At 37.0% G+C, this 23,906-nt stretch overlaps 3 protein-coding genes across 10 annotated transcripts in view; 1 reads left to right on the top strand and 2 right to left on the bottom strand.

The window, feature by feature from the left end:
• LOC111873738 (palmitoyltransferase ZDHHC2) overlaps positions 1-5,274 on the bottom strand; it is a 54,837-nt gene extending 49,563 nt beyond the window's left edge. Inside the window, exons 1-2 of one of the 6 annotated variants that reach the window (XM_023868679.2) lie at positions 4,913-5,274; positions 88-114 (exon numbers count right to left, since the gene is read on the bottom strand). In XM_023868679.2, coding sequence (XP_023724447.1) covers positions 88-114; positions 4,913-5,054 — 169 coding nt within the window. In that variant the 5' untranslated portion in view covers positions 5,055-5,274. The remainder of the gene's footprint in view (positions 1-87; positions 115-4,912) is intronic. The other 5 variants (XM_023868680.2, XM_023868682.2, XM_023868683.2 and 2 more) reach the window with 5 other exon arrangements.
• A 501-nt stretch (positions 5,275-5,775) lies between these two features.
• On the top strand, positions 5,776-17,028 carry LOC111873774 (annexin B9). Of its 2 annotated transcripts, none has more exons than XM_023868722.2 (9): positions 5,776-5,954; positions 9,548-9,598; positions 9,900-10,076; positions 10,731-10,935; positions 13,525-13,604; positions 13,900-13,972; positions 14,777-14,953; positions 15,705-15,886; positions 16,276-17,028. In XM_023868722.2, exons 2-9 carry the CDS (start codon positions 9,569-9,571, stop codon positions 16,324-16,326), a joined length of 975 nt encoding a protein of 324 aa, XP_023724490.1. In that variant the 5' UTR covers positions 5,776-5,954; positions 9,548-9,568; the 3' UTR covers positions 16,327-17,028. The 2 variants fall into 2 exon arrangements, with proteins under 2 accessions (XP_023724490.1, XP_023724491.1); XM_023868723.2 differs by lacking the exon at positions 5,776-5,954 and adding an exon at positions 9,107-9,129.
• A 479-nt stretch (positions 17,029-17,507) lies between these two features.
• LOC111873734 (major facilitator superfamily domain-containing protein 8) overlaps positions 17,508-23,906 on the bottom strand; it is a 36,497-nt gene continuing 30,098 nt past the window's right edge. Inside the window, exons 9-11 of one of the 2 annotated variants that reach the window (XR_002844423.2) lie at positions 22,677-22,891; positions 21,486-21,706; positions 21,210-21,292 (exon numbers count right to left, since the gene is read on the bottom strand). Coding sequence is in view for 1 of the 2 variants with exons in the window: in XM_023868674.2 (XP_023724442.1) it covers positions 20,990-21,292; positions 22,677-22,891 (518 nt within the window). In the remaining variant the exon portion in view is untranslated. Of the gene's footprint in view, positions 21,293-21,485; positions 21,707-22,676; positions 22,892-23,906 lie in introns of both variants that reach the window. The other variant, XM_023868674.2, reaches the window with a different exon arrangement.

Genomic DNA, 23,906 nt, shown 5'->3' with positions numbered 1-23,906 from the left:
TTTTTCTGAGCACATGACTTAACCCTGCATACCTCAAAGCATAATAGACTTGTACTGAGTATTATATGAACAGGGAGAATTACTCACCTCTTTCTACATTGTTTGTCACAGTCACTGAAAAAGAAAGAATGAGAATAATAGACTGAAATTAAAACATTTTTCAACACTTAGAATAACAAATATATAAAATGGTTGGTGCAATTCTCAGGCACAATAATGTATCAACAAAATACAACAGTTGTTGACTGAAACCTCACTGCAGCTTTCTGAGAACATAACCCTCTTTGCGGTCTGTTGAATATATATACAGGTAAAAGGTAAGGCTATCCTTGTAACAGGCTGTACAGGTTGTGTGATGTCGAGGCTCCCATACTTTCTCTAGACAATCTGCTCACAGATGGTGGTAAGGTTGCCAGCCTTACATGCCAGCCACCCTTCACCCCCATGAAGATTCCTGATACTCATTTCTGTCAGAAGCTGAGTCGACCCTAGGGCCACAGTGCGGCTGGATTAAGTAAACTGAAAAAATCCACCTCATTGGGACTCAAACCCATGACCTTCCGGCTTGTAGCACAGTGTCTCAACCAACTATGCTACCACGTGCCACCTAAACATACAGGTGTCATCAGCAAAGAGACCTAGATAGACACCAAGTGTTTGGGGAGTATCATTTATCTATATACAACGGTTGGATAAAAAGTAGTGGCAACACTGCTGTAACATGAAAGACGTGCATCAGGTGGCACTAGCGCCGTCTGTAACTGACAGCAGAAGTTCAGTTGAAGTAGTGCAGTGAGTAGCTCTGGTTGTATTTCATTGAGTTGCATTGTGCATCATCTTAAAGTGCAGGAGCCCAGTTCAAGCGGCCTAAGAACATGAAGAACAGCTACTGCTCTCCGCAGCTATTCACTGCTCTGAAGATGGAGGCGCTACGTTCCTCCGAAACGTCGGCCAAAACGAAGAATACACGGTGCCTAAACCCAGAAGACAACTTTCTTCATTGTCATCGCCGTGAAAACCTCAAAACTTACACGGCCTAAGAACATGTTTACGAAACAAGAACAACGCTCCTGGTTAAAAATTGAAGTTTCACAAGGTTATAGTGCACTAAACTGTTATCAGGGACTGCAAAAAGCATGTGGTGATGCTGCTTTGCCATATCGCACAGTGGCACAATGAGTGAAATTGTTCTGTGAAGGAAGGGATGCCATTCAGGACAGCCGTCGTTCAGGACGACCCCATGTTGACAACCACACAATTCAGCTTCTTGCTTCTTTGCTGGATGTCGATCGTCGACGGACTGCATGGGAGTCAGCTGCTGAGGTAGGCGTATGTCACATAACCGTGCTCCACATTCCGCACAATATTCTTGAATACGGCAAAACTGCAGTGCATTGGATACCCAATACAATGTTTGAGGTGCAACAATGGCAACGTTATGCAATTGCACAGGACTTGTTGGACCGGTACCAGAAGGAACGTGACGACTTCCTTGGAAGGATCGTCACTCTGGACGAAACTTGGGCTCACTCATACAGACCGCACTTGAAGTGACAATCAAATGAATGGAAGCATCCTGGCTCTCCTCGTCCAAAGAAAGTGTGCCCTACACAGAGTAATGTGATGGCAATGTTCATTGAGGCATATGACACTGATGGAGTGATACTGCACCACGCTGTACCTCAAAATAGACAGTAAACGCTGCCTACTACTGCAATTTCCTGTGTAATCATCTTCATCCAGTACTCAGGAGAAAGCAATGACACTTGTTGGCAACGAACCACATCATCCTTCATGACAATGCAAGGGCTCATACTGCTGACACTGTAAAGGATCTCCTTTGTCACTGGCGATGGGAGATACTGCAACATCCACCATACTCACCCTATATGAGTCCGTGCGATTATGAAATCTTTGCCAAAATGAAAGAACCACTGCAATGGTTACGTTACAACACAAGATAAGAGGTTATGTGTGCTTTAAGGTGGTCACTGCTGGACATCAACAGAAGTGGATGCACTGATGGTGTACGATACCTTTCACAAATTTGGCAGAAAGTGGTACACATGGGGGGGGGCAATTATATTGAAGGAATGTAAGTGTGTTTACCTCAGGTAATAAAGTCATTTCAGAACTATAGAGGCATTGCCACTACTTTTTATCCAACCTATGTATATATACGTAGGTCGTACCGAAAGTCTTGAGCAACTTTTTTTGCATGCAACCTGGGAATAGCAGATGAAAGAGAGTATGGTGGTAGGTGGAACCAGCTGTTGTGTTAACCTTGAGTGTTTTGTGACATCAATAGCTTGCATCATGTGACCGGTATCACTCCTAACAAAATGGCCAACAACGATGTCATTTCGCAAGTGTGCTGTCATTGAATTTCTTGTGAAAGAGGAAATCCCGGCTGCAGAAATTCACCAGAGACTTCAGCGTGCTTATGGAAGTGTGTGCATGGGTGCGAGCAGTATTTGAAGATGGGTGCAACACTTTAAAGATGGGAACACCAGCATCGAAGATGAGCCTTGGCGCGGTCGTCCTCGAACAGCCTCAACCGAACGCAATAAAGAAAGAGTGGATGAGATCATTCAAGATGACAGGCGTGTGACTGTGGACACAAGAGCCCGAAAACTTGGAATAGGGCACAGTGCAGTACATGAGATGATTGAAAGCTTGGGCTATATAGGAAAGTTTGTGCTCGTTGGGTCCCGCGGTTATTGACCGAAGACCACAAAGGTCAGCGAAAAGCCATCACCTCAGAACTGCTGCAGAGATATCGACACGAAGGCGATGATTTTTTGCTCTGTATTGTGACAGGTGACGAAAGCTGGTTTCACCATTTCGAGCCTGAAACGAAACGGCAGAGTATGGAATGGCACCATTTGCATTCTCCATCAAAAAAGAAGGCAAAGGCAGTGACATCACCTGCGAAGGTGATGGATACAGTGTTCTGGGAGGCAGAGGGGTTTATTCTGGCCGAATTCCTGGAACCTGGGCAAACCATCAATGCTGCTTGTTATGTCCAGACGCTGCACAAGCTCCATCGTGCATTGCGCGATAAACGTCTGGGACGAAACATCATCATCCTACATGACAACGCTCGCTTCCACGCCCCTTGCCTCATTGGAAGCAATTGCAAAGATGGGGTGGGAAGTTCTTCCACACCCCTCCTATAGCCCTGATCTGGCACCCTCCGCCTACCATCTTTTCGGATTTGTGAAGAATTAGCTGTGTGGACAAGTTTTGAGACAAGGGAGGCAATTCAGAAAGCAGTGCATCAGAGTCTTCGGATGGCTGGAACAGAATTTTCAAACTCCCAGAACACTGGCAGAAATGTGTACAAAGAAGTGGCGATTATGTGGAAAAATAAAGAAAGGTCTGTACATTGAGGTGGTGTATTTGGTTTGTCAATAATAAAGCATGTTACTTTACAAAAAATTGTTGCTCATGACTTTCAGTACGATCCTCTAGTACACTGTGGGGGAAAAGGGCAGAACCTTGTGGCAACCCTGCTTGTATATCCCTTTGTGTAGACATTTCACCTTTGACCAAGACTTTGACTTTTCTCTGAAAAAGAAAAAAGCTAATAAGTTTGATTAAACTGACAGAAAATTTTAATTCAGGTAATTTATATAGTAAGCCAAGGTGCCATGTCATATCAAGGGCTGCTGACATAGTGGAGTATTGACGCTCAGCTCAATGCCACACATTGGGCTCTAACAGCAGTAGTTCTTCACAGGGCCACTGACTGCTGCAGGCAGGCAGGATACTATTCAGACCACAAGACAGTTTGCCCTTAAAAATTATTACTTATTAAAGAGTGAAATGGTGGATACACTCGCATTAAGCCTGCTAGTAATCTTAACTGGTGAATCAGTTTTAATGATAAAGTTACTCTTTAACTATTTGTACATTTCAATTGCTTTGCTAACTCGACTCTGTTAAGCAAAGTAACTTTGACTGGTGCCAAAAGTGTTTAAGTTTTATAATTTAGAACTAGACAGAGTGACGCAGGGTTGCATCTGTACAATTCAAAGGTTAAAACTAGAGTATTCCCTTGCAACTGAACTCGCCTGGGATAAAGGTATCCTCAGAGATCCAACCTCTGGACAAGTTTCATCCTTCAAACATTCCTCATTGGCTTAGTTCAAAATCAAGAAGGTTTCCTAAATTTATGTCTCCCAATCATCTGTATGCGTTTAGCAACTTTGACCCTCAAATTCTAAACAGCATCTTTAACAGCACTCTGATCTACAATTGTCGTAACGTGGGTTTCGAGCACGCTTTCTGCTGAATTGTTACACTCAAGAAATGTCATGAATAACATTTCCTAAGGCAACACTGACAGCGCTGAATATGCGAATTTTCAGGAAATGGGCATATGGTGCATCTTGTGCTCTATCAGCACAAATGGGCCAATGGCGCTTTATCAGGGCAAGAATAAGACCATCTCCCTATAGATTACGTTATTAATCAGCTATCATTAACCTTCATACATCATTTGTTCAGATTATTACAGCATGTGCCCAATTTATGAAAATATAGAATCCCCACCTATATCACTCAAAGGGATGGACCTGCTGTAACACAAAAACTCCGTAAGTGATTAATGGTAGCTATAACATCATTATCTGGGGCGAAGTCTCAATTCCTGCCACACTGTTGCCGAAAACATAAACACTTCCGGCTCCCAATTTTAAACAAATTTTCATAATATGAATTCTAAAACATGCTCCCTTCAACAAGAACTATTTTCGTTGCAACTAAGCAGACCGAAATAGAGACGTCAATATGCTACTGATGTAAAAAACTTGGAATAAATAATTTGCAAAATCTACACATCAGACGCACTATTAAACACTTAAATTATAACTCATACGAATGAACCATACAAAAAGTCTGTACTTACGTGAGCATAACTGAATCACATAAGCATAGTAAGACCATATTATAATAGTCACAATAAATATCACTGGAATCCATTTTACAGCATTGACACACCATGCACATGGTCCTCTTGGTCTTCTGCTTCCCTCGGAACACGAAGCCATTATTACCGATAACTGGAAAACGTCATTTCTTCCATCAACAACTTTCCTACCTCAATCACCTTCCCATGATTTCACTAATGACTAATCCTAACCACGGATTACTAACGTAACATATTTGCAACCACAGATTATTGTTCACGGACGAGAGCAGATTACTACATAACTACGGGACAGGACTGTGCTGTTGTGTGATGTCCTACATAGATGAAAACGTTCCGCAGATGAGCATGTACAGTACATCTGATGGAAGAAGGGACGGCTGGACTCGGTACCACGACCACTTGAACTATTAATTCAGATTTCAAAGTGACATTAATTTTCATCGTTTTGGAACTGATGGATTACCCACATATATGCAAGCTTACACGACATATTTAAAGGATTCACATCTTATTGTCGATTATTTGTAAATCAGTGCCATCTTACACGTGATTCCTGCTCACAGTATGTAAAAATGTTCAGAGATTAATAAAAATCGACAATGCTACCGTGTTAAGTTCACTCCTGCCCTCTGCACCCGATGGTTGAGTAACTGTCGTTTGGCTGAATTGTGAGCTTGCATACCATTAATTTAGTAGGCTGAAAATGTAATCAATTTTTACATAATTAGTACATATCATTACTACCTTCTCTACGCACGTTCATTGTGGAAATCACGGATTACTAAGTGAATATACAATTTTTTTTTTAACTTTCTCTGCCCCCTCTGCCACCTAGTGTTGCCTTCACAAATTCGTTATCTTCGTTATTCGCCTTGGTGGGCTTGGTGGGTGTGTCTTAATCGGTCCTAATAGTCGTCATCGGTCATCGTCGGCTCAGCAGGTAGCAGCTGTTAGGCAGTGACATTGTCATAGGTGTTTGGTGTGTTCTTGCCTGCCCCATCATTTTAGTTTTTATGAGGTACGTAAAATGTGACGTAGTTATCACAATATACATATGCATTTTAATGGCCTAACAGCAAGCACAGAATGTTATGTAGGAGGCAGTTTCGAAAGTAAAGGGGCTACGCCCTCTTTAACACTATTTTAGTTTATTTAGCCAGTGTAGATTTCTATAAAAGTTCGACAAGCACCGACAGTTTTTTTTCAATAAAAAGCCCCATCTTTGATAACATTCACATTTTCTGTGGCACAGGCTGATAGTACTCTCTCTCTCTCTCACATACAGACATACATATAGGGTTCCCAGAGCTGAGTCGCCTTAATATCTGTCACATTTCTTATGTAAAGGTAAAGTTGTCTGTGCTTAACTAATTAAGCACTACGCCATGTAAGCATATGGGGGAGTGGATGTATAGATGCACATTTTCTTGACCTCAGCACTAGCTGGAGGTGAGAGGTCAGTTTCATGCCCTTGCCACTTTATCCCTGGGGAAAGAGCCTCCGGTACCCATTGGATAGTAGGTTGGGTGGACCCCTGAGCCAGTGGTGATGACATGAAGAAGTGGCATTTCTTACCCCCACTGGAACTCGAACTCTGACTCCTTGGTCGTGCAGCCTGTAGCCAGTTGCTATACTGACTATATTTAGTATTTAGTAAATATATGAGTAGCTTCAGGTTGCAAGAAAACCTGACATACTGACATACAAAAAAGGGAATTGCGTAGTGTTCTGGAATATTTAGTACACTGAGATTTATTTTTCTGGGATGTCATCTTAAATATCTGCCTTAATATTATTTCATGGCTGTTATACTTACTATCCTTCACATGTTCATGAGAATAGAAGGATGAATTGTGTAGTTAAATGACAGATTTAAACCAGTTTTCTTTTGAACTGCTTTATTTTGTAATGAACGTTGTTATAAGCCTAGTAGGCCAGGGGTGGACGTTTTTATTTGGTGAGCCACAGCAGCATGGATAAACTCTACAGGGCACACATCTGTAACAGTGTCAAGTCATAAATGTTTAATTCCTGTCTCCCATTCATATATGGAGAAAACAAAGTTAATATGAATTTAAGAAATGTTTTTTCTTAACTTTATTTTACATTAATTATAAATTATATCAGGTTATGTATAAATACATTTTACTGCAAACCAGTCTGAAAGTGTTGCAGGGCCATATCAGGCCTCATTGTTAATTCAGCCTGTTTTCCAAATTTGTGAAGGCGTATTGTGATGTAACAGTACGAACTTCAATGTTTTAAGGTACAACAATTGTGCATGTGGCTTTGCAAATCCTAATGTTTTATGAAAATTCAAAGCATATAAAAGTTATAAAAGAAAAATGGCCAGTATAGTCCCCTGCAGAGCACTGCAGATATGTATTTTGCAAAATGATCTTACCATATCTGTCTACATATATACCCGCAAGATTGTTTATGAATTGTTCAACCAATTTTCATGAAAATTTGTCTTGTAAGCAGTAACATAATTATTAAGGGAAATTAGGCAAGACTAGAGAAAAGTGTTGTTAACAGGAGTCCTTAAGTCAAAGAAGTGTTTGATCAAATTGAGGGACATAAGATGGGTTGGTCATGTGCTGTGCATGCTGGAGATGATGAAAAATGCACGTAAAATCTTCATAGGAAAATCTGAAGGAAAGAGACTACTTGGAAGACCTAGATGTAGATGGTAGGAATATATTAAAATGGATTTTGAAGAACTGGGATGGGAGTGTGTGGACTGAATTCAGGATAGGGACCTGTGTGGACTCTTTTGGGGTTTCATGAAAGGGAGGAATTTATTGACCAGCTGAGCAAGTAAGGCAATACCTTGCATAGTCCTACTTCGACCAGTCCAGATTCACTATAGTCCAGTTTGAAAATTTCAAAGCAAAACTAAATTTTAATTGAGCAAAATAAAAATAAATTCTAAAAAATACTACACAAAATTATTTTAATACATAAATAATCGGTTTTTTCCCCTTGATACAGTGTAGTATCTTTTTGTGCGGTTTATTTCTATGTGGTTTTAAAGTTATGCGATACGATACATATTTCAATTTTTTCTGGGGTTCCCCATTGTGTGTGTATGTACCTATGCTCGGGTCGTTCGTTCTTGAGCTCTGACAGCTATCGCTGGAGGAGGTGGGGAGAGCACTACTTTAATGGAATTTTGGAAGAGCTACAACATCAGAAACATTATCAGAAATATAGGCGAAGCATGGCATGACTTAACGACAAGCAATATGAGGCAGTATGGAAACATACAAGTATCATACCACGTTGTGCAAATGATTTCATTGGTTTTGAAACTCATTTTGCTGAAGTCACTAATAACAGTGGAAATTGGACAGCAAGTTGGTTTCAATGAGTTAGATTCTGTCAACGTAATTGAGTGCATCAAATCGAACACTAATGAACTAGATAATGAAACACTTATTAACATTGATGAACAACGGGCTTACGAAGAACGGGAGGACAAATTAGACAACGACGACTGTGTTGAAGTACCTGCATGAGAATTAACAGCTGAACAACTATAAAAAATTATTGGAATAGTTTAAACCTTGTCAGAACATATTATGGAAATTGATCCCAATATTGAATGTAGCCTTACAATTCGCCGAACGATAAACAGTGCAATTCGTTGCTACAAAGAAATGTATGAAGTGAAAAGGCCAAAGAAGAAAAATGTGCAGACATCAATATTGCAATTCTTAGAGAATAAAAAATGAATTGCAAAAAACATTATTTTTTTTAATTATTTCTAATAAAGACATTTGAATTTATTAATCACGTTTTATTTATTGAAAAACCAAGATTTTTTTTTGAACCAATTATCATTTTTTGTATGTATTTAGTTCCTCGATTAGTCCAGTTTCAAGCAGTCCGGGATATTGGCGGAACTGATTACCCAGACTATGTGAGGTATTGCTGTATTAGCTTGTTAAGGACTTGGTTTCATAGAGTTAATTGAAAGATGAGTGAGTGTATGACTAGTTGCAGTATTTTAACATACCATGATGCCACTGTTATCTCCTTCACTGTGCCTGTCATAACTTCAGGCTTTTATGACTCATCTGAAGACTATGATTCACATGATTGTGAATTAGAGTTATTCTGAATCACACCTGAACAGAAGACAGTGTTCTTCATGGCAGCAAGGCAGAAATAGTCTGCACCAGCCACAAGTGCTTATCATGACATAGTATTTGTTCTACTAGAGTATTTTGTTGATGTTTCATTTCACTTTTATATCACTGTGTTTGGCAGGCCATGCCATAACCGAAGTTACACTGGCTTTTTACTGTAGAGCTTTAGGTTCAGTCTTGGATGACTGCAAAAGAGATTCATGATGGACAGAGTAGCACTGAAGCAAGTTTTTCTGTAAATGTTTCTTCGATTTCCCCTGCTATTCATCAGCCCACCATTGCACCTTATATTCATCTATCAATGACCCCATAGATGTGTGAGAGCCCTGACCAGGCAACACATTACCATACCTTTCAGTTTTAAAGTTCGGATCTTCATCTCTGACCTGGCACTTGGTTGCAATGTGAAGAAACTATTTTAGCATGTTTAATCACAGTTCTTGTCTTTATGTTTTAGGTTGTGTGATTGCAGATCACTATGAGCTCTCAACAATACTACCCATTCAAGGTACTTTTTATTCATGATTAGAATATTTGGTTTCATTGATTCATTATTGTTGTATCCTGTAGATCAAAATACATTGATAGAGGACATGTCCATCCATATTGTTATTGAAATACATGAGTGACTATGGTACAAACTTATTAGAAATATAACTTAGTCTATATATCTGCTTATCAGTAGCCAGTATTACAGAATTCCTCATTCAGATAATCATAAATTGTAATTGTATACAGGTAGCAGTATTATATGATATTATATTGCATTTTAAATTAAAACTGACAGGTTTGAATTACTTCACTTTCAGTGTACTCCTACTGTGTATCCTGCAGAGCCTTTTGACGCTAATGCTGATGCGGCAACCCTCCGGAAGGCTATGAAAGGATTTGGTACAGATGAGCAAGCCATTATTGATGTTTTGTCTAAAAGAGGAATAGTGCAAAGGCTGGAAATTTCAGATGCCTTCAAAACTCTGTATGGAAAGGTAGAGTTGAACCAAGGTTATACTTCATTTGTGCAAACAATGCTCTTTTTTTGTGTAAAATGTGAACCTCAGAAATACTGACATATATAAACAACATAAAATAACATAACCTTGAACACTTTGCATGAGATTCTTAATTTTTTTATGAAAGAGGTATCTGTATGACCTGCTTTTGCATACTACCGGGATAATGAAAGTCTTGTGTGTAAAAATTAGCATCAGAGTATTATTACATTTAGAGCTAATTTTCACTGTTATTCTGCATATTTCATAGAAGCAGGGAAGTACATCAAATAATGAAGACCAACATGGCACAAATGTGAACTGAAAATCTGTCCAACATAATGTACCTGTTCAGGCTTTTCTAGGCACTCTTTGCATACACGTTTTAATGAGTGTAAAAATGATTTGGCATTTCAGATTTAGTTAAAATTCTTCTGCCCCAACTGAATTATGGCCTCCTTCAGGTTTGTGGACTGTGAACTTTCAGGAAAGATTTGTAACATAAATTTAAAGCATTAATTTCATATCCTCAAACATTTAAAGTTATATTTGTCACTGAAATTGGTGCAGTGCTCAAAGGTGTATCTAATTGGTTTATTCTGGACTGATATTATGTTGAATGAATACAAAATTACAATTTTAATTTTATAGGACCTTGTCAAAGAACTTAAAAGTGAACTTGGAGGAAAATTTGAAGATGTAATTGTAGCACTCATGACACCACTGCCCCAGTTCTATGCAAAGGAACTTCATGATGCAGTCAGTGGAGCTGGAACAGATGAAGAGGCCATCATTGAGATACTGTGCACACTCAGCAACTATGGTATTCGCACGATATCAGCATTTTATGAAAAGTGTGAGTAATGTTCAACTTGTCTAATGAAAGCCTGAGTTCACATCTTGGATGCCACTGTACCATTGAATTGACAGGCACCAGCCTGTCTGCATTCAGGGTGGNGGGGGGGGGGTGCATTTGCAAGTGTTAGCATGTGCACTGAACATACCTAATCCCCTCCCTTTGTCCAATCAAGATGTATTTTAATGTGCCAGCAGGGGACCTTTCACCTTATCATAGTTCAGCTGGACCACTGCTGGGGTTATTTAAGAAACTTTGTAGTGTGTGCACCCAAAGAAAAATTGTGTGTGTAGGAGCAGAGTTTCAAAAGAACCTATCCCAAAATTAATTCAGGTCACCTTGGGTTCACTTATAAATATTGAGTGCTTGTTTGTGTGAAACTGCATATAAAGTTTAAAAGCCTTAATTTTTTTTGTCATTAACATATTTGATAGCGAGTGTTGTTTGTGTCATACAACAAGGGGAAGGGGGAGGTATATTAACCAGACCCTAATATCATACCTACATCCACAAATCACAACATTCCATTACCCACTATGCAATCCATATACAAAGTCCAATTTAACCCTGAATCCAAGACATAATTCATTGAGACCACTGGGTGAAGGGAGCACCAACAGCCAACCTATCTTCAATGGTGCCAACTAAAACTGCAAGTACGTACCCATCAGTACGATGTAACTGTGGACAGTTATTAAGTCACCGATATATTAATATAACATAGTTGTTCAGGAAGCATGGCTTACTTATCAAAATAGACAGACCTTGGTCTTTCATAGGATTAATTAACAGTACCAAGGATGAAATTTTTTATCCCAATAATCTAATATTGCTCACAGCCCAAGAATGATGTAAATCTCAACATAATTTTTGGGGTGGGAGGCCAGTTACCAAAATTTTCAATGGGCATGTAGTTATAACCATATCGGACTCTCCTACTTTTGTCACTGTGAATGTCTTAAATCTTGCATATTTTTGCTAGGTCAGTTAACACAATTTTGAAAATACATCATTTTTCTACACAGTTACCCTGCTTTTCAACACATTTTTCCCAGCATCCTACCCACTTATAAATGTCATCATAATAGAAAGGCTACACATGTAGCCAGTGTTCATTACATCCTTGTCACATTGAAATCTTTTCCCTCCTAGAGTTTTGTAAGCGGTCCAGAAAGGTGAAAATCAGATGATGCCAAATCTGGACTGTGAGCTGGATAGTTCATGACTTCGCACTTCAATTTCCTGAGGATTTTCAATGTGTGGGGGCTGCAGTATGGGGAATGGCATTGTTGTGCAACAACAGGATGCCCTCTGACAGTGTCTCTCTTCTTTTAGAGCAGATTGAAGGCTTCAGCCCTCTCTGAATCATTTCACAATAGGTTCCACATCCCAGGTTGGTCTCAAGAATAGGCCCTTGAGAATCCCAGTAGATGATAACATCAACTTGCCTACCGATGGTTGCATCTTGGAATTTCTTTGCAACAGGAGAAGATGGATGCTTCCATTGCATGCTCTTCTGCTTGGTTTCTGGTTGATAGTGGTGAACCCTGGTTTCATCACCTGTGATGATCTGTTGCAGAAAGTCATCACCTTCTCAACAATGAGCCAGGTGGCGGGAACAAATGTCTAAATCACTTCCTAAGATATCCACCTGGTGTACACTTCATGGAACTGAAGATTATCATACACCACAGAATAGGTAGACCCAATGCTGATATCAGTTGTTTTGCAGTTTTGTTGACCATCACTCTTCTGTCTTGAAGAAGCAGTTCCCTAGCTGTTTTTTTCATTCTGTGTGGTTGTGGCTATGGTTGGATGACCTGAGTACTCTGTGTCAGTCACACTCATACGGCCATATTTAAACATTTCAGTCCACTCATACACGACTCTACAGGAGAGAGCATTTTCCCCATACTGAGCACACATGTGCTGATGAATTTGTCCACCTGGTACACATTCTGCCCACAAAAAAATGCATCACAGATCACTGCTCCTCCTTATTCCAAGGTCAACAGGCTTGCCTTGCCAACTAGTCACAAGACACCCCACAATACCCATCCCCACCCTTCCTGCTCTTTCCATTTTCTTCAAAAATATGAAAGTGCAGAAACTTTTAAGATCCTTCGTACAACTTTCACACAACAAATTTCAGGTGACATTTGTTTACTGGTATTTCTATATAAAAGTTGTCCATTTTTAGACTATTTTCTTTATTCTTTGAGGATGTATATGCTGTGGTATGTGTGTGAGTCTGTCCCCAAGTTTACTTTTGCTCTGATGAATAGATTTTCATAAAATTTAGCATGAACATCATGTTATCAGAATCCTTCATACTTAACAGCAAAACACCAGAAAAAAACAGTATTTAGCTTTAGAAATAATCTATGCAAATGAACTATATCACACTGTACCCCACATTTGCTCTCATAATTATCACTCTGAAGGAGTTTGTAAAGTATATGTTTATTGTGTGTTTGATATTTGGAGAAGTAGTTCTTTGATGGAATTTCCATGTTTATCAAGTTTGTCATCATAATCCAAAATTTTGAGGTACTTGATTGTATTTTGAAGTACAGTTTTTTCTTTCAGTGTATGGGAAATCATTAGAGAGTGATTTGAAAGGTGACACCTCTGGCCATTTCAAGAGACTTTTGGTCTCTTTATGCATGGTAAGTAATTCAATTATTAGAAGCCTTGGTTACATAGCCTGAGAATTGTAGAATCATAGGTATATGCATATACTGCTGAAGAGAGAATTCACCAGGAAATATAATGACTAAAGGAGGACGGAACAAGCTTTCATTATCAAGTATAAGAGTGGTATCAGTGTTATTCTTGACCATTGAAAATACTGAGGCAAACAGAAAACATGTTATGAAATTACTGACCCTGTCTTATCTGTTTTGATCTGCACTTTGTATGTGTAAATGAGTGTGGAAATTCTATAGCATTGTATCTTTGCAGGCTAATAGAGATGAAACCCAGACTGTGGACCCATCAGCCGCAAGAGCTGATGTACAAGCATTAATAGCTGCAGGTAAATTGACATTATTGTACTCCGGTATAGTATGTTAGGTCAGATGGCATACCATGTCTGCTGATATGTACATGTTCAAAAGCTTATTGCAAAACATGTAACACCACATTCACTTGCATAAATTTACCTTTTATCTTACTTGATTTCTTATGGTTTGAAATTGTTGGTATGTGAAATAAAGTAAAATGTGTTTACATATGAATAAGTCACTGAAGTTATTCAAGTAATTTGTTAAATAATTACTGTTTCAGGCTCCAATCTTTGTGCTAGAATATAAAATCATAGAAGTTCTTCATATACAACATGATTATGTTTTATTATTGCTGTTGCAAATATGCATAGACAATATCCAAATGAATCCAAGTTTAAAACCTATTCTATTCCTGATTGGTGTTTGGTGTAAAGAACAGTGTTGGAGAAATTGTTTCTTATTTCTTCCTTTACCCTGCCATTCTCTTCATCATATCCTCAGGAGGGTCAAAATTGATATTAAATGACCTCAGTCTATCTCCCGTGTATCTTTGTCTGCTCTCTCCATCATAATCTCAGGAAGGTCAAGATTGGTGTTATATGACTTAACTCTATCTCCTTGATACCTCTGTATGCTCCTATACTTGATGAACACAAGCCACGTTTTCGAGACTTGCAAGAAAAGGCACATAATACATAATTTGATTAAATAATTATGTTGAAAATTTGATCCAATAGATTATGTATATTTTTGGTTTGTTATTTCTGTGTTATATAGCCACAGTGAATATCCAGAAATATAAAGAAATGTGTTTCTGTAATGTATGATTTTAGGGGAGAAAAAACAATGGGGCACAGATGAATCTGTCTTCAATTCTGTGCTAGTGACAAGGAGCTATCAGCAGCTCCGTCAGACGTTCGTGGAGTACGAACAACAGACAGGTCATGATATTGAAGTAGCAATCAAGAAAGAGTTTTCAGGAAGCATTGAAAAGGGATTACTTGCTATAGGTAATTATTGTCACATTGTCCTATGCAACGGTTTGTTCTAGCGTTTCCTTCTGGATTGCAAACATGTGACATTATAATATGTAATTTATTTGATGTCATTACTGAAACTATAAAGCATTGAATGATTGGATTTTAGTGAATAATGAATTTTTAATAATGTAGAGCTAGTTGTCATGGCTTAATTTATGATGCTGACCTGGCATTTGCTTGGAGGGACTGAGGAAACCCACAAACCTCCCTAGGATAGGCATTGTTTCAGCTGATATTCAAACCAAGTATCTCCTGAATACAAGTCAGAAATGTTACCACTTGAGCAAACTTGCTCAGTATATAATATTTAGAGTAACAGTTGTTTCAGAATATATAAAACTATGATTTTCATGTTTTATGTGGGTGTTAAATTGGCCTCTACTTCTGAGAAAAACAATGTAGAGTAGTTTGTATTTGAGAACGATAAGCTCAGAAGAATGTTTGGAGCCAGTCAAGATTTAACGATGAAGGGATTGAGAAACTTGGTTAATAATTTGTATTTTTCATCTGTTTTTAGAGTAATGAAATTGAGAAGTGCAAGATGAATGAGACATATAGTATATTTGGAGAAAAAAAAGTTTGGTTAGAAGACCTCACAAGTCCCGTCATTTAAAGCAGCAGTACTTCATCACTGACATTCATATCTTCTACAGTTGATACAATTTCATGAATTAACTGAAGAATCAAAGAGTATTTTCATATAAACATTTCTTGTCTGCAGTGAAATGTGTTAAGAGCAAAGTTGGATTCTTTGCTGAGCGTCTCCATGACAGCATGGCTGGCGTAGGCACCAAGGACAAAACATTGATCCGCATCATTGTGTCACGCTCTGAGATTGATTTGGGTGATATCAAGAAGGCATTTGAAGAGAAGTATGGGAAGACACTCAACAGTTTTATATCTGTAAGTTGAAACCAGTTATTTCCAAATGATAAATTTTGTTGCAGAAGTCATAAAAGTAAAGTACTTTATTTTAAGTATGAAAAATATATGCAAGAGATTTTATGTGGCAGCAGCTTTTTTGCCATTGGGCTTAAACTATTGTGCCTTTTTATGTGTGTCATATTTACTTCAGGTTTGTACATCTTTTTAGTGCCAGTCCACAGGCTTTGGAAGGTTTCGATTATTGCTTTGGGTGAAATGTGTAGTATAGCAGTAACTGTTAAAAAGTGTGCTCTGTTTTGTTTTATGAGTTCTGTATATCACTAGTTTCCTCATAAAAGTTTAATTTAATTTTTTATATTAGTCATGAGTTAAGAATTAATTTAATGATGTTAAAAAATCTTTCTCAGGGTGACACTTCTGGTGATTACAAGAAGGTTTTGTTGGCACTGGTGAATTAGAAGACTCAGCTGCAAGATGGCAATCACAGTCTACAGATCTGAAGCAGTATATGCTAGTAGTCTTCATTTACAGATAAATATTTTGTAACAGTGCCTAATTTGTTGAACTTCAAGACAGTTCAGGTTTGTGTACATTCTAAAAGACTGGTGCTTCAGCACATCGTTTTTGACTGGCCCAAATTTTTCTCTTTTATATAACCACATCTCATTAATGCAGATATTATGCTCAAATACAAAGTAATGTGCCCTACAGCACTGCAGTACTAGCAGTTAACAAACGTAAAGCTGTTAATACATAAGTATTACATAATTCCTGGAATAGTAGGACACACATATTGAAGGTTTTTACTGTTGCCTTTGTTACATTTTTCCTTCAAGAAACTAGGAAGTAATTAAAAGAGGCTTTAAATAATTCTGTTTCATCTGCAGAGGTCACTGAAGTCCTACACGGTGTGGAGTTGAATGTGGGTATGTGAATTGTGTTTGTAATGTACCTACAGTATGTATGGTATGGCCTTTCAGAGGCAAGGTTGAGGAGAACACAAGGACACTTATAAAGGGCTTCACACTGGATATGTATGGGTCCCAACTGTATTTGATTTTTAATAGATAGTGCACTTCCAGAGCAGTTCTGGGGCCCAACCAGCATCCTATTCAATGGGTATGGGGGGTTGTTTCCCCGGGGGTAAAACAACCGGGGCATGAAGCTCACCACTCACCTCAAACTACTGCCGAGATCAAGAAAACGTGGATCTATACATCCTCTCCCCTATATGCCTTCATGGCGTAGTGCTTAATTAGTTAAGCACAGGGACAACTTTACCTTTACCTTTTGTGGTCTTAATGTTTTCTAAAATTTTCCACCTGTTCCAAATTACATTTTCATATTTTAAATTTCTGTTTTGTGTTTGGGTATTTAATGTTCTCTGAGTATAGATATTCTTGTTTGCTATTGAGAACTTTCTCTAACAATCCATACTCCAAGAATGCATTGAATTGCATGCCTATTAACATACATTATCAAACTGAATTGTGTGTTTCCAAGCCGGACCTACAGTATAGCAGTTAATGAAAAGTGAATAAATAGCTGGACTCACCGTATAAAAATACCAAAATATGATCTGTTGTGAAGATAATATTGACATGCAAGTCATTCACTTGTATTATATTTTATACATATAGGCTTTAATTAATGTAAATTGTAGTTTATGCATTTGATTTTCCTCATTCCATTTGTTTCCATTTTTCTCCTCTTTCTGTATTATAATATCTTGTGAAAACATAGACTGGCCCAAAAGTAGGATCTTTTGATTATTTAATAGTACTTTAAACATGGCATGGAATTACAGGAAAGCTAGTCCTATGGGTGTTCAAACTCATCACTACTTTTGGCAAACTTTCTGGGGATTAACTGTACCATAATTCTGTGTCGTATATAAAGAGATGTTAAGTCAGTCATAAGCGGCATACCTAGTTTTTGGCCATCTGTTTATGTGTGTGTTAAATTAATTTCATTTATACATTATTCTTAAATATATGTAATATTCATTGTGCCTATAGCATGGTTGGTTAGGGAAGTATATCATAATTTTAAGTAGTAAAATTATTTTAACTATTTTCATACATCATTGCAGGTTTCTGTTAAGTTGATTTTCATTACATTTTATTCCAAATACATTATTTGGTAAACAGAAACATGTTATGTGATCTGAATTCTTAAGGTGATCTAAGTTATCTCATTTCAATTGATCTGTAAGCTTTAGACTTCTTATGTCTAAGTTTAAACTTAAATTCATAACGAGTATTTGCTCATAACATTGGCAATCAGGAGAATGAGGGAGGATTTGTAATCTCTATCTGGCAGTGTTGTAACATGGTCATTTTGTGGCCAGTGCAAACACAAGCACAGTGAACTATGTTGTGTATTGCCCTCAGCCATAGAAAATACTGCTAACAATGGAAATGGTAGTGGTGTTACCTACAAACAATACATATATAAAGTTTTCATTACACAACTTTCTCAGTTCTTCACATATTATGTCTTTAACTATATATTTAGGCAGATTTCTGTCACTTGTAACTGATAATGCCAAAATTTTGTTTTTCATTTAAAACACTATTTTCTAATGGTTGACTTGTAGATGACATTCCTATGATATTCCAAAATATATTTAAGTTATCAAGAGCTCATACAGACCACAAAAGTCATATAACTGCTTTTGGCATAATTTGTATGGATTTTAGTGTTCCATGTCCCATATTAATTAATTTTAATTGTATTGGATTTTTATAAAATCCTTCTTGATTTGCAATATACGACAGTCACCTAAGTGAATTTAACATGGAAACTGTAAAAGTTGTGGTAGAGATACTTTAAAGTTTGGTTGGCTGATAAACTGAAACGTTGAAGTTAAGACTTAATAAATTGTATGTTTTATTTTCAATACAGTCTTCATAAACATATATAAATCTGATGTATTTAATTTATGCACTGGTTACATATGTCTTGTTTATGACACTGCAAGCAGGATGTGTATTAATGCCTATATATATGTGGGCCCTATTTTTTTATCAATTTTAGATAACTTCCTTTTATTATGCAAGACTCCTTATTAAATTTTGTACAGTTTTTAAATGATCTACCACCATAAATACTTTTGTAGAATCAGATGCAAATATGCTGTATTGGGTGAAATCTATTTTGAAGAAAAGTTTCGAGTAATTTCTCCTCAATCACAAATGGAATATATATTTACAGGTAGTGTTTTTGCTGTCTGTAATATTTGGGTGAACTGGGTCCTTTTATTGAAGTAGTGCAAGGTGATTTTGGTGCTATTGTATTTACAACCAATGTATACTTGATAACATTTTAAGAAATAGTTTTAAACTGTGCTGTATAAGTGAAGTGAATAAAATATGGCAACAAAGTATGGAAATGTGGTCAGTTTTCTCTGTCTGTTGTAGAAGATATGAAGTTTGTGTGTTGGAAATGGAACTTTTTCATTTTAGTATAGACCAGTGATTACCAAACTGTGTTCCCTAGGATCCTTGAGTTCTGTGAATAAAATGTATCTAGTGGCGGTTCCTGTTCTATTATAAAAGCCAACAAAATTTGGTAAGGTGATAAAATCAAGGAATATGAGATGGAAGGGTATGCATCATGCATGGAGGAAATGAGAAATATATAAAAAAAATTTAATCAGAATCCTGAAGGGAAAGATCCGACTTGAGACTTAAGTGTGCCAATGAAAGTATATTATTTAAAATAAATGTTAAACAAGACTGAGGGTGTGGACTGGACTTATCTGGCTCAGGATAAGGACCAGTGTTGGGTTCTTTGTAACACAGTAATGCCAAGCATGCAGAGTTCCATAGAAAGAGGAATTTCTTGAAGAGTGCTCCACAAAGATGTTAGTCTACAATGATATTGTTTTTGACCATACCATAACTGGTGTTGTTCATTAATCATTTTGTATATTTTCCTTTTGCATAGTGTGAATGTGTCTCCATCTATGCCTCAAAGGCTAGCACTGCAAATGATGCTGGTATATATGTGTTACATTTGAAAATAATTTGGCAAGTATAATAACAAGCATCAATAATCTGACTGATCCAGATTCATGTTCATTTCTCCATATAAAATGTAAATTTATGGCAATCACAAAATGTTTACTTTATAAAATTCAGAAGATACAGAGGTTTAAATGTGGTATTTTATTATCGTTGTCAATAGAGTTATGAAGACAAAATCATATAAACAAAATTTTCTTCATTTGCTTCATACAGAATATTAAAAGACCTTGTATAGACTTCTAATACTGTAATCAGTACACATGAAAATGATGAACTTATAAAAAATTAATGTAAATTGTAGTACCAAAATTTCTCCACGTTATTAAAATAAATTATATTTCTAAAGAAAATTTATCAGATTTCTTTTCAAATTAACAAAGTTTACTTTGTAGAATGCTATATATTTCTACATTTAAAACAAGGTACAGAGAGTACAAATGAAGGAAATCACAAACAGTGATTCAACACAGCCTTCACTGTCAGCACAACCAACACTTATAATTGAGATGTAGAGCAGGACAGAGGTAATCTTAGCCATTGTAATACATTTACAGTGAACTCCACACTTTTGTTTGGAAATACTCCAGTTAGAATTCCTGTGAAGTTGCTGTTCTTTACCATGTCTTCTGTAAGTCTATCAATTCATGGCTATAATAACATATAATTGAAACTTTTTCTCAAAAGTATCAAAGTGTTAATATTATTGTATGTAAATCTTGATATCAGTCATTCAGCAGAAGTGCTTGATTGTCATATTGTTCCATGTGTGACTTGCGCATAGCAGAATTTGTAGGGCTTAGTAATGTGCTGTAAGCTACTGTAGCCCTGCTATGAGATCTGTTCATTAAAAGAAAACTTAAACTAACTTGTACTTCTATACAATCTCCTTTATCATCTTAATTTAGTATTTATTTCTTGCTGTATAAAAATTATGATAGAAACAACAATAATAATACTATTGTATATTTAAAAAGAATCACAAGTTTTTTGGCATGTCAGATATGACAGACATCTTGCATAGCATCATATATTTCTTTTCATCTGTCCCATAGTTATTTGCTTGAAGATGAAGTTAAGATTTATGTAGTTGTTAACTGTAATTTGTGTCAGGTTTTTCCTGCAGATGTGTATATTCCTCCATGCTGGATTTTCCATTAATTGCTTCAGAAGAACAGACTTGAAGTTCAATAGGAGGCAGTGGAGCAGGTGGCAGATCAGGTGGCACCAGTCGCTTTTCTACTAGTTGAAGCCACACCATGGTTATAATCATCATTACTGTGGTAATGCTGAAAGTCCATATGGTACCATAACGAGTATAAATGAAACTGACAAATACTGGCCCCATAAAACGTGACAGACATCCTGCTCCTGTCATTAGCCCCATCCACACACCCTGAAATGCAAAAACATAGTAAATTTACTTTACTTTACTGAACAGTAATTTAGCAGTAATAACTGAAATATGGAGAGAGATGGTATAATGTGAATCAAACATTGCATCTTGCTTAGGCCCCTTAATTCTGTATGCAAACTATGGTGGAAATTGGCCAAAAAATTCCATCAAGACCTGATTATTAGGTACCCACCTAAATTCAGGAGGAAAGGGACCAAGCTGGTTTATATAGCCATATTGCTTCAGACTTGTATTTGGAAGGCTTTGGCTCGAATCTTGGCTTGGAGACGAGATATCCTGACAGGTTTCTCATGGTTTTCTTCAGTCCCACCCGGTTAATTCCAGAATAATACATTAATGAGGCCCAACTGCTTCCAAATCCATTCCAATTGATTATTCTCCAGTCAACTTAACCTAAAATGCTATATAATCTGAGATACTGACAGCTTCATAAAATAAACCATAAAAGAAAGAAATTTCAACTCCTGCCAGAGGTCTAACAAGGATACATTCATCAAATGCTTGTTGACTCAGCTAATCTTTGGCATGGTTCAACAGGCTATAGAGAAAGTCTTCTGCTGTAAATCCTACTGCAGTTACACACATTAGATTCATCCTTGGATCAGACAGCATTTGTAGCTGACCAAGGAAACAAAGACAAAAGAAGTAAATGTACAGTTCTGTCATTTGGCAAGGCTGTTATATGGTATCATTCTGCCCAGCCTTATAATAGTAGGTCTATGCCCTGTTGTGTTAGACTGAATGCATACCAACAATTAGAGGATGAAAGTTGTATAGAAGAACTGACTGCTTTGATATCTGTACTCAAATCATAAATTATCATATTGTGTTTTAATGTTTTAGATATGGATATTATATCTGTGGTTTTAATTCTTTTAAAAGATTGGTAATGTAACAATGAAATTTCTTTGTCTTTTAATAATTTGATTGGCCACACCTGAAGATAGCCTAATGGCTGGAACATGGAGGGTAAATTAATCATGTTAATTAAATTATGTATTGTATTAGGTGGTTGCTTTTTAAATGAAGTGTATAATGGCCATAATAACGTATGTGAAATTGTACATCTTTATCAGTTCTATTTTTTGCCATACAAAGGAACTACATGGCTCTGACCTGGGAAGAATTGTAGATAGTAGTAAAGAAGTTAAGGCAGATAAAACTGATTTCAGACAAAATTTGAAAAAATATCTGTGAGAACTACTGTACATACAATACAAAGGAAGTACAACTTAATATTAGTTCATTATTTATAGCCATTTCACTTTACAGATCTTGCTCAGAACTTCCATTTCTGCTTGGAATAAATAAGGTTTTTCCTTTCCTCTGCATTTATTATTACCATTCATCCATGGCTACTCACCTGTGGCCGGGGTCCAAGTACCTTGGAGAAGATTGTCTGGATAAGTGTTACCCCAATTGGATAACCAATAGCTATAAAGGCATAACCTAGGAGAAACTGAGTTACAGTCATTGCTGGAATGTAGTAACACCACTTCTGAACTGAAGGACAGCCTACAATTTCAGTTTCGTTAACAGCATTGTTTCTGTTGCCATATGTTTCATTCACCTGAGTAACTGAAAATAAATTAGAAATGTGGGTTAAATTCAGAAGGAATAACAATAGTTTAAAAGAAGCAAGGATATCATTTTAATGATGGTACTGTGCTTCTTAAGTATCTTCATGGGAGTGGAACTAAGAGAATCCTCTAATACAGGCAGAGAAACAACCACATGAAAATGGTTTAGAGTACAGCTTCTTCAACATTACATACAAAAGATACTGTTCCATTATGTAAATAATGCATAAGTTCATTCCTATGCTTAATTAAGCTCCATATAAAGAAGTTATTTGGAAGAGTAGAGAATAGATCCACACATTTATAACCTTGGCACTAGATGGAGGTGAGTGGCCTGTTTCACATTCTGGTTACTTTATTTCCAGGAAAGGGCTTCCAATATTCACACCATATGAGACTCCATCTGCCCCAGTATTAATGTGGATATGCCGGCAAAGAGAGAAACCCTTGCCGGGAATTGAATCCCAGTCATTCAACACATAACCAGTCACTATATTTATTTAGCTATCCTACATCATAAATGAAATACAAAAGAAGTAACTACTATAATGTAATAGAGTAAGAAAAATGAGGAAAGGAATGGGAGCTCCAGAGACCTGACACAAGTGAATAGCAGACAAAATCTCTCCTGCTGTAAAGTTTATATACAGACCTAAGGAGAGGATTAAAATATTTTAACTGTGTACTTTAATCCCACCCTACATGAAACTATGAATCTAATATTTGATATTCTCATCCTCTCACTGCCCCTTGATACAGGTACTCCTCCAATTCATATTCTCACTGTAGATATTGTAACTATAGATGGGGTTTGAATTTGAGATTGGATTTATTGACCACTTTAACAAACAACTCGTGATTACATTTAAACATTAGTGATCTCCATATTTTACAAATCACTACAGCACACACTATGTTTTTCAGTCTGCTCTATATTCACCAGTTGTTACCTAGTAACAGCTTCTAACAGTAGAGATTCTTCAGCTTCTGTACTCACTTCTTTGCACAATGGC

This window comes from Cryptotermes secundus, unplaced genomic scaffold (assembly GCF_002891405.2).
Source record: "Cryptotermes secundus unplaced genomic scaffold, Csec_1.0 scaffold142, whole genome shotgun sequence".
Classification (NCBI taxonomy): Eukaryota; Metazoa; Arthropoda; class Insecta; order Blattodea; family Kalotermitidae; genus Cryptotermes; species Cryptotermes secundus.
The sequence above is the reverse complement of the archived record's forward strand: the minus strand, read 5'-3'. Positions and strand labels throughout refer to the sequence as shown.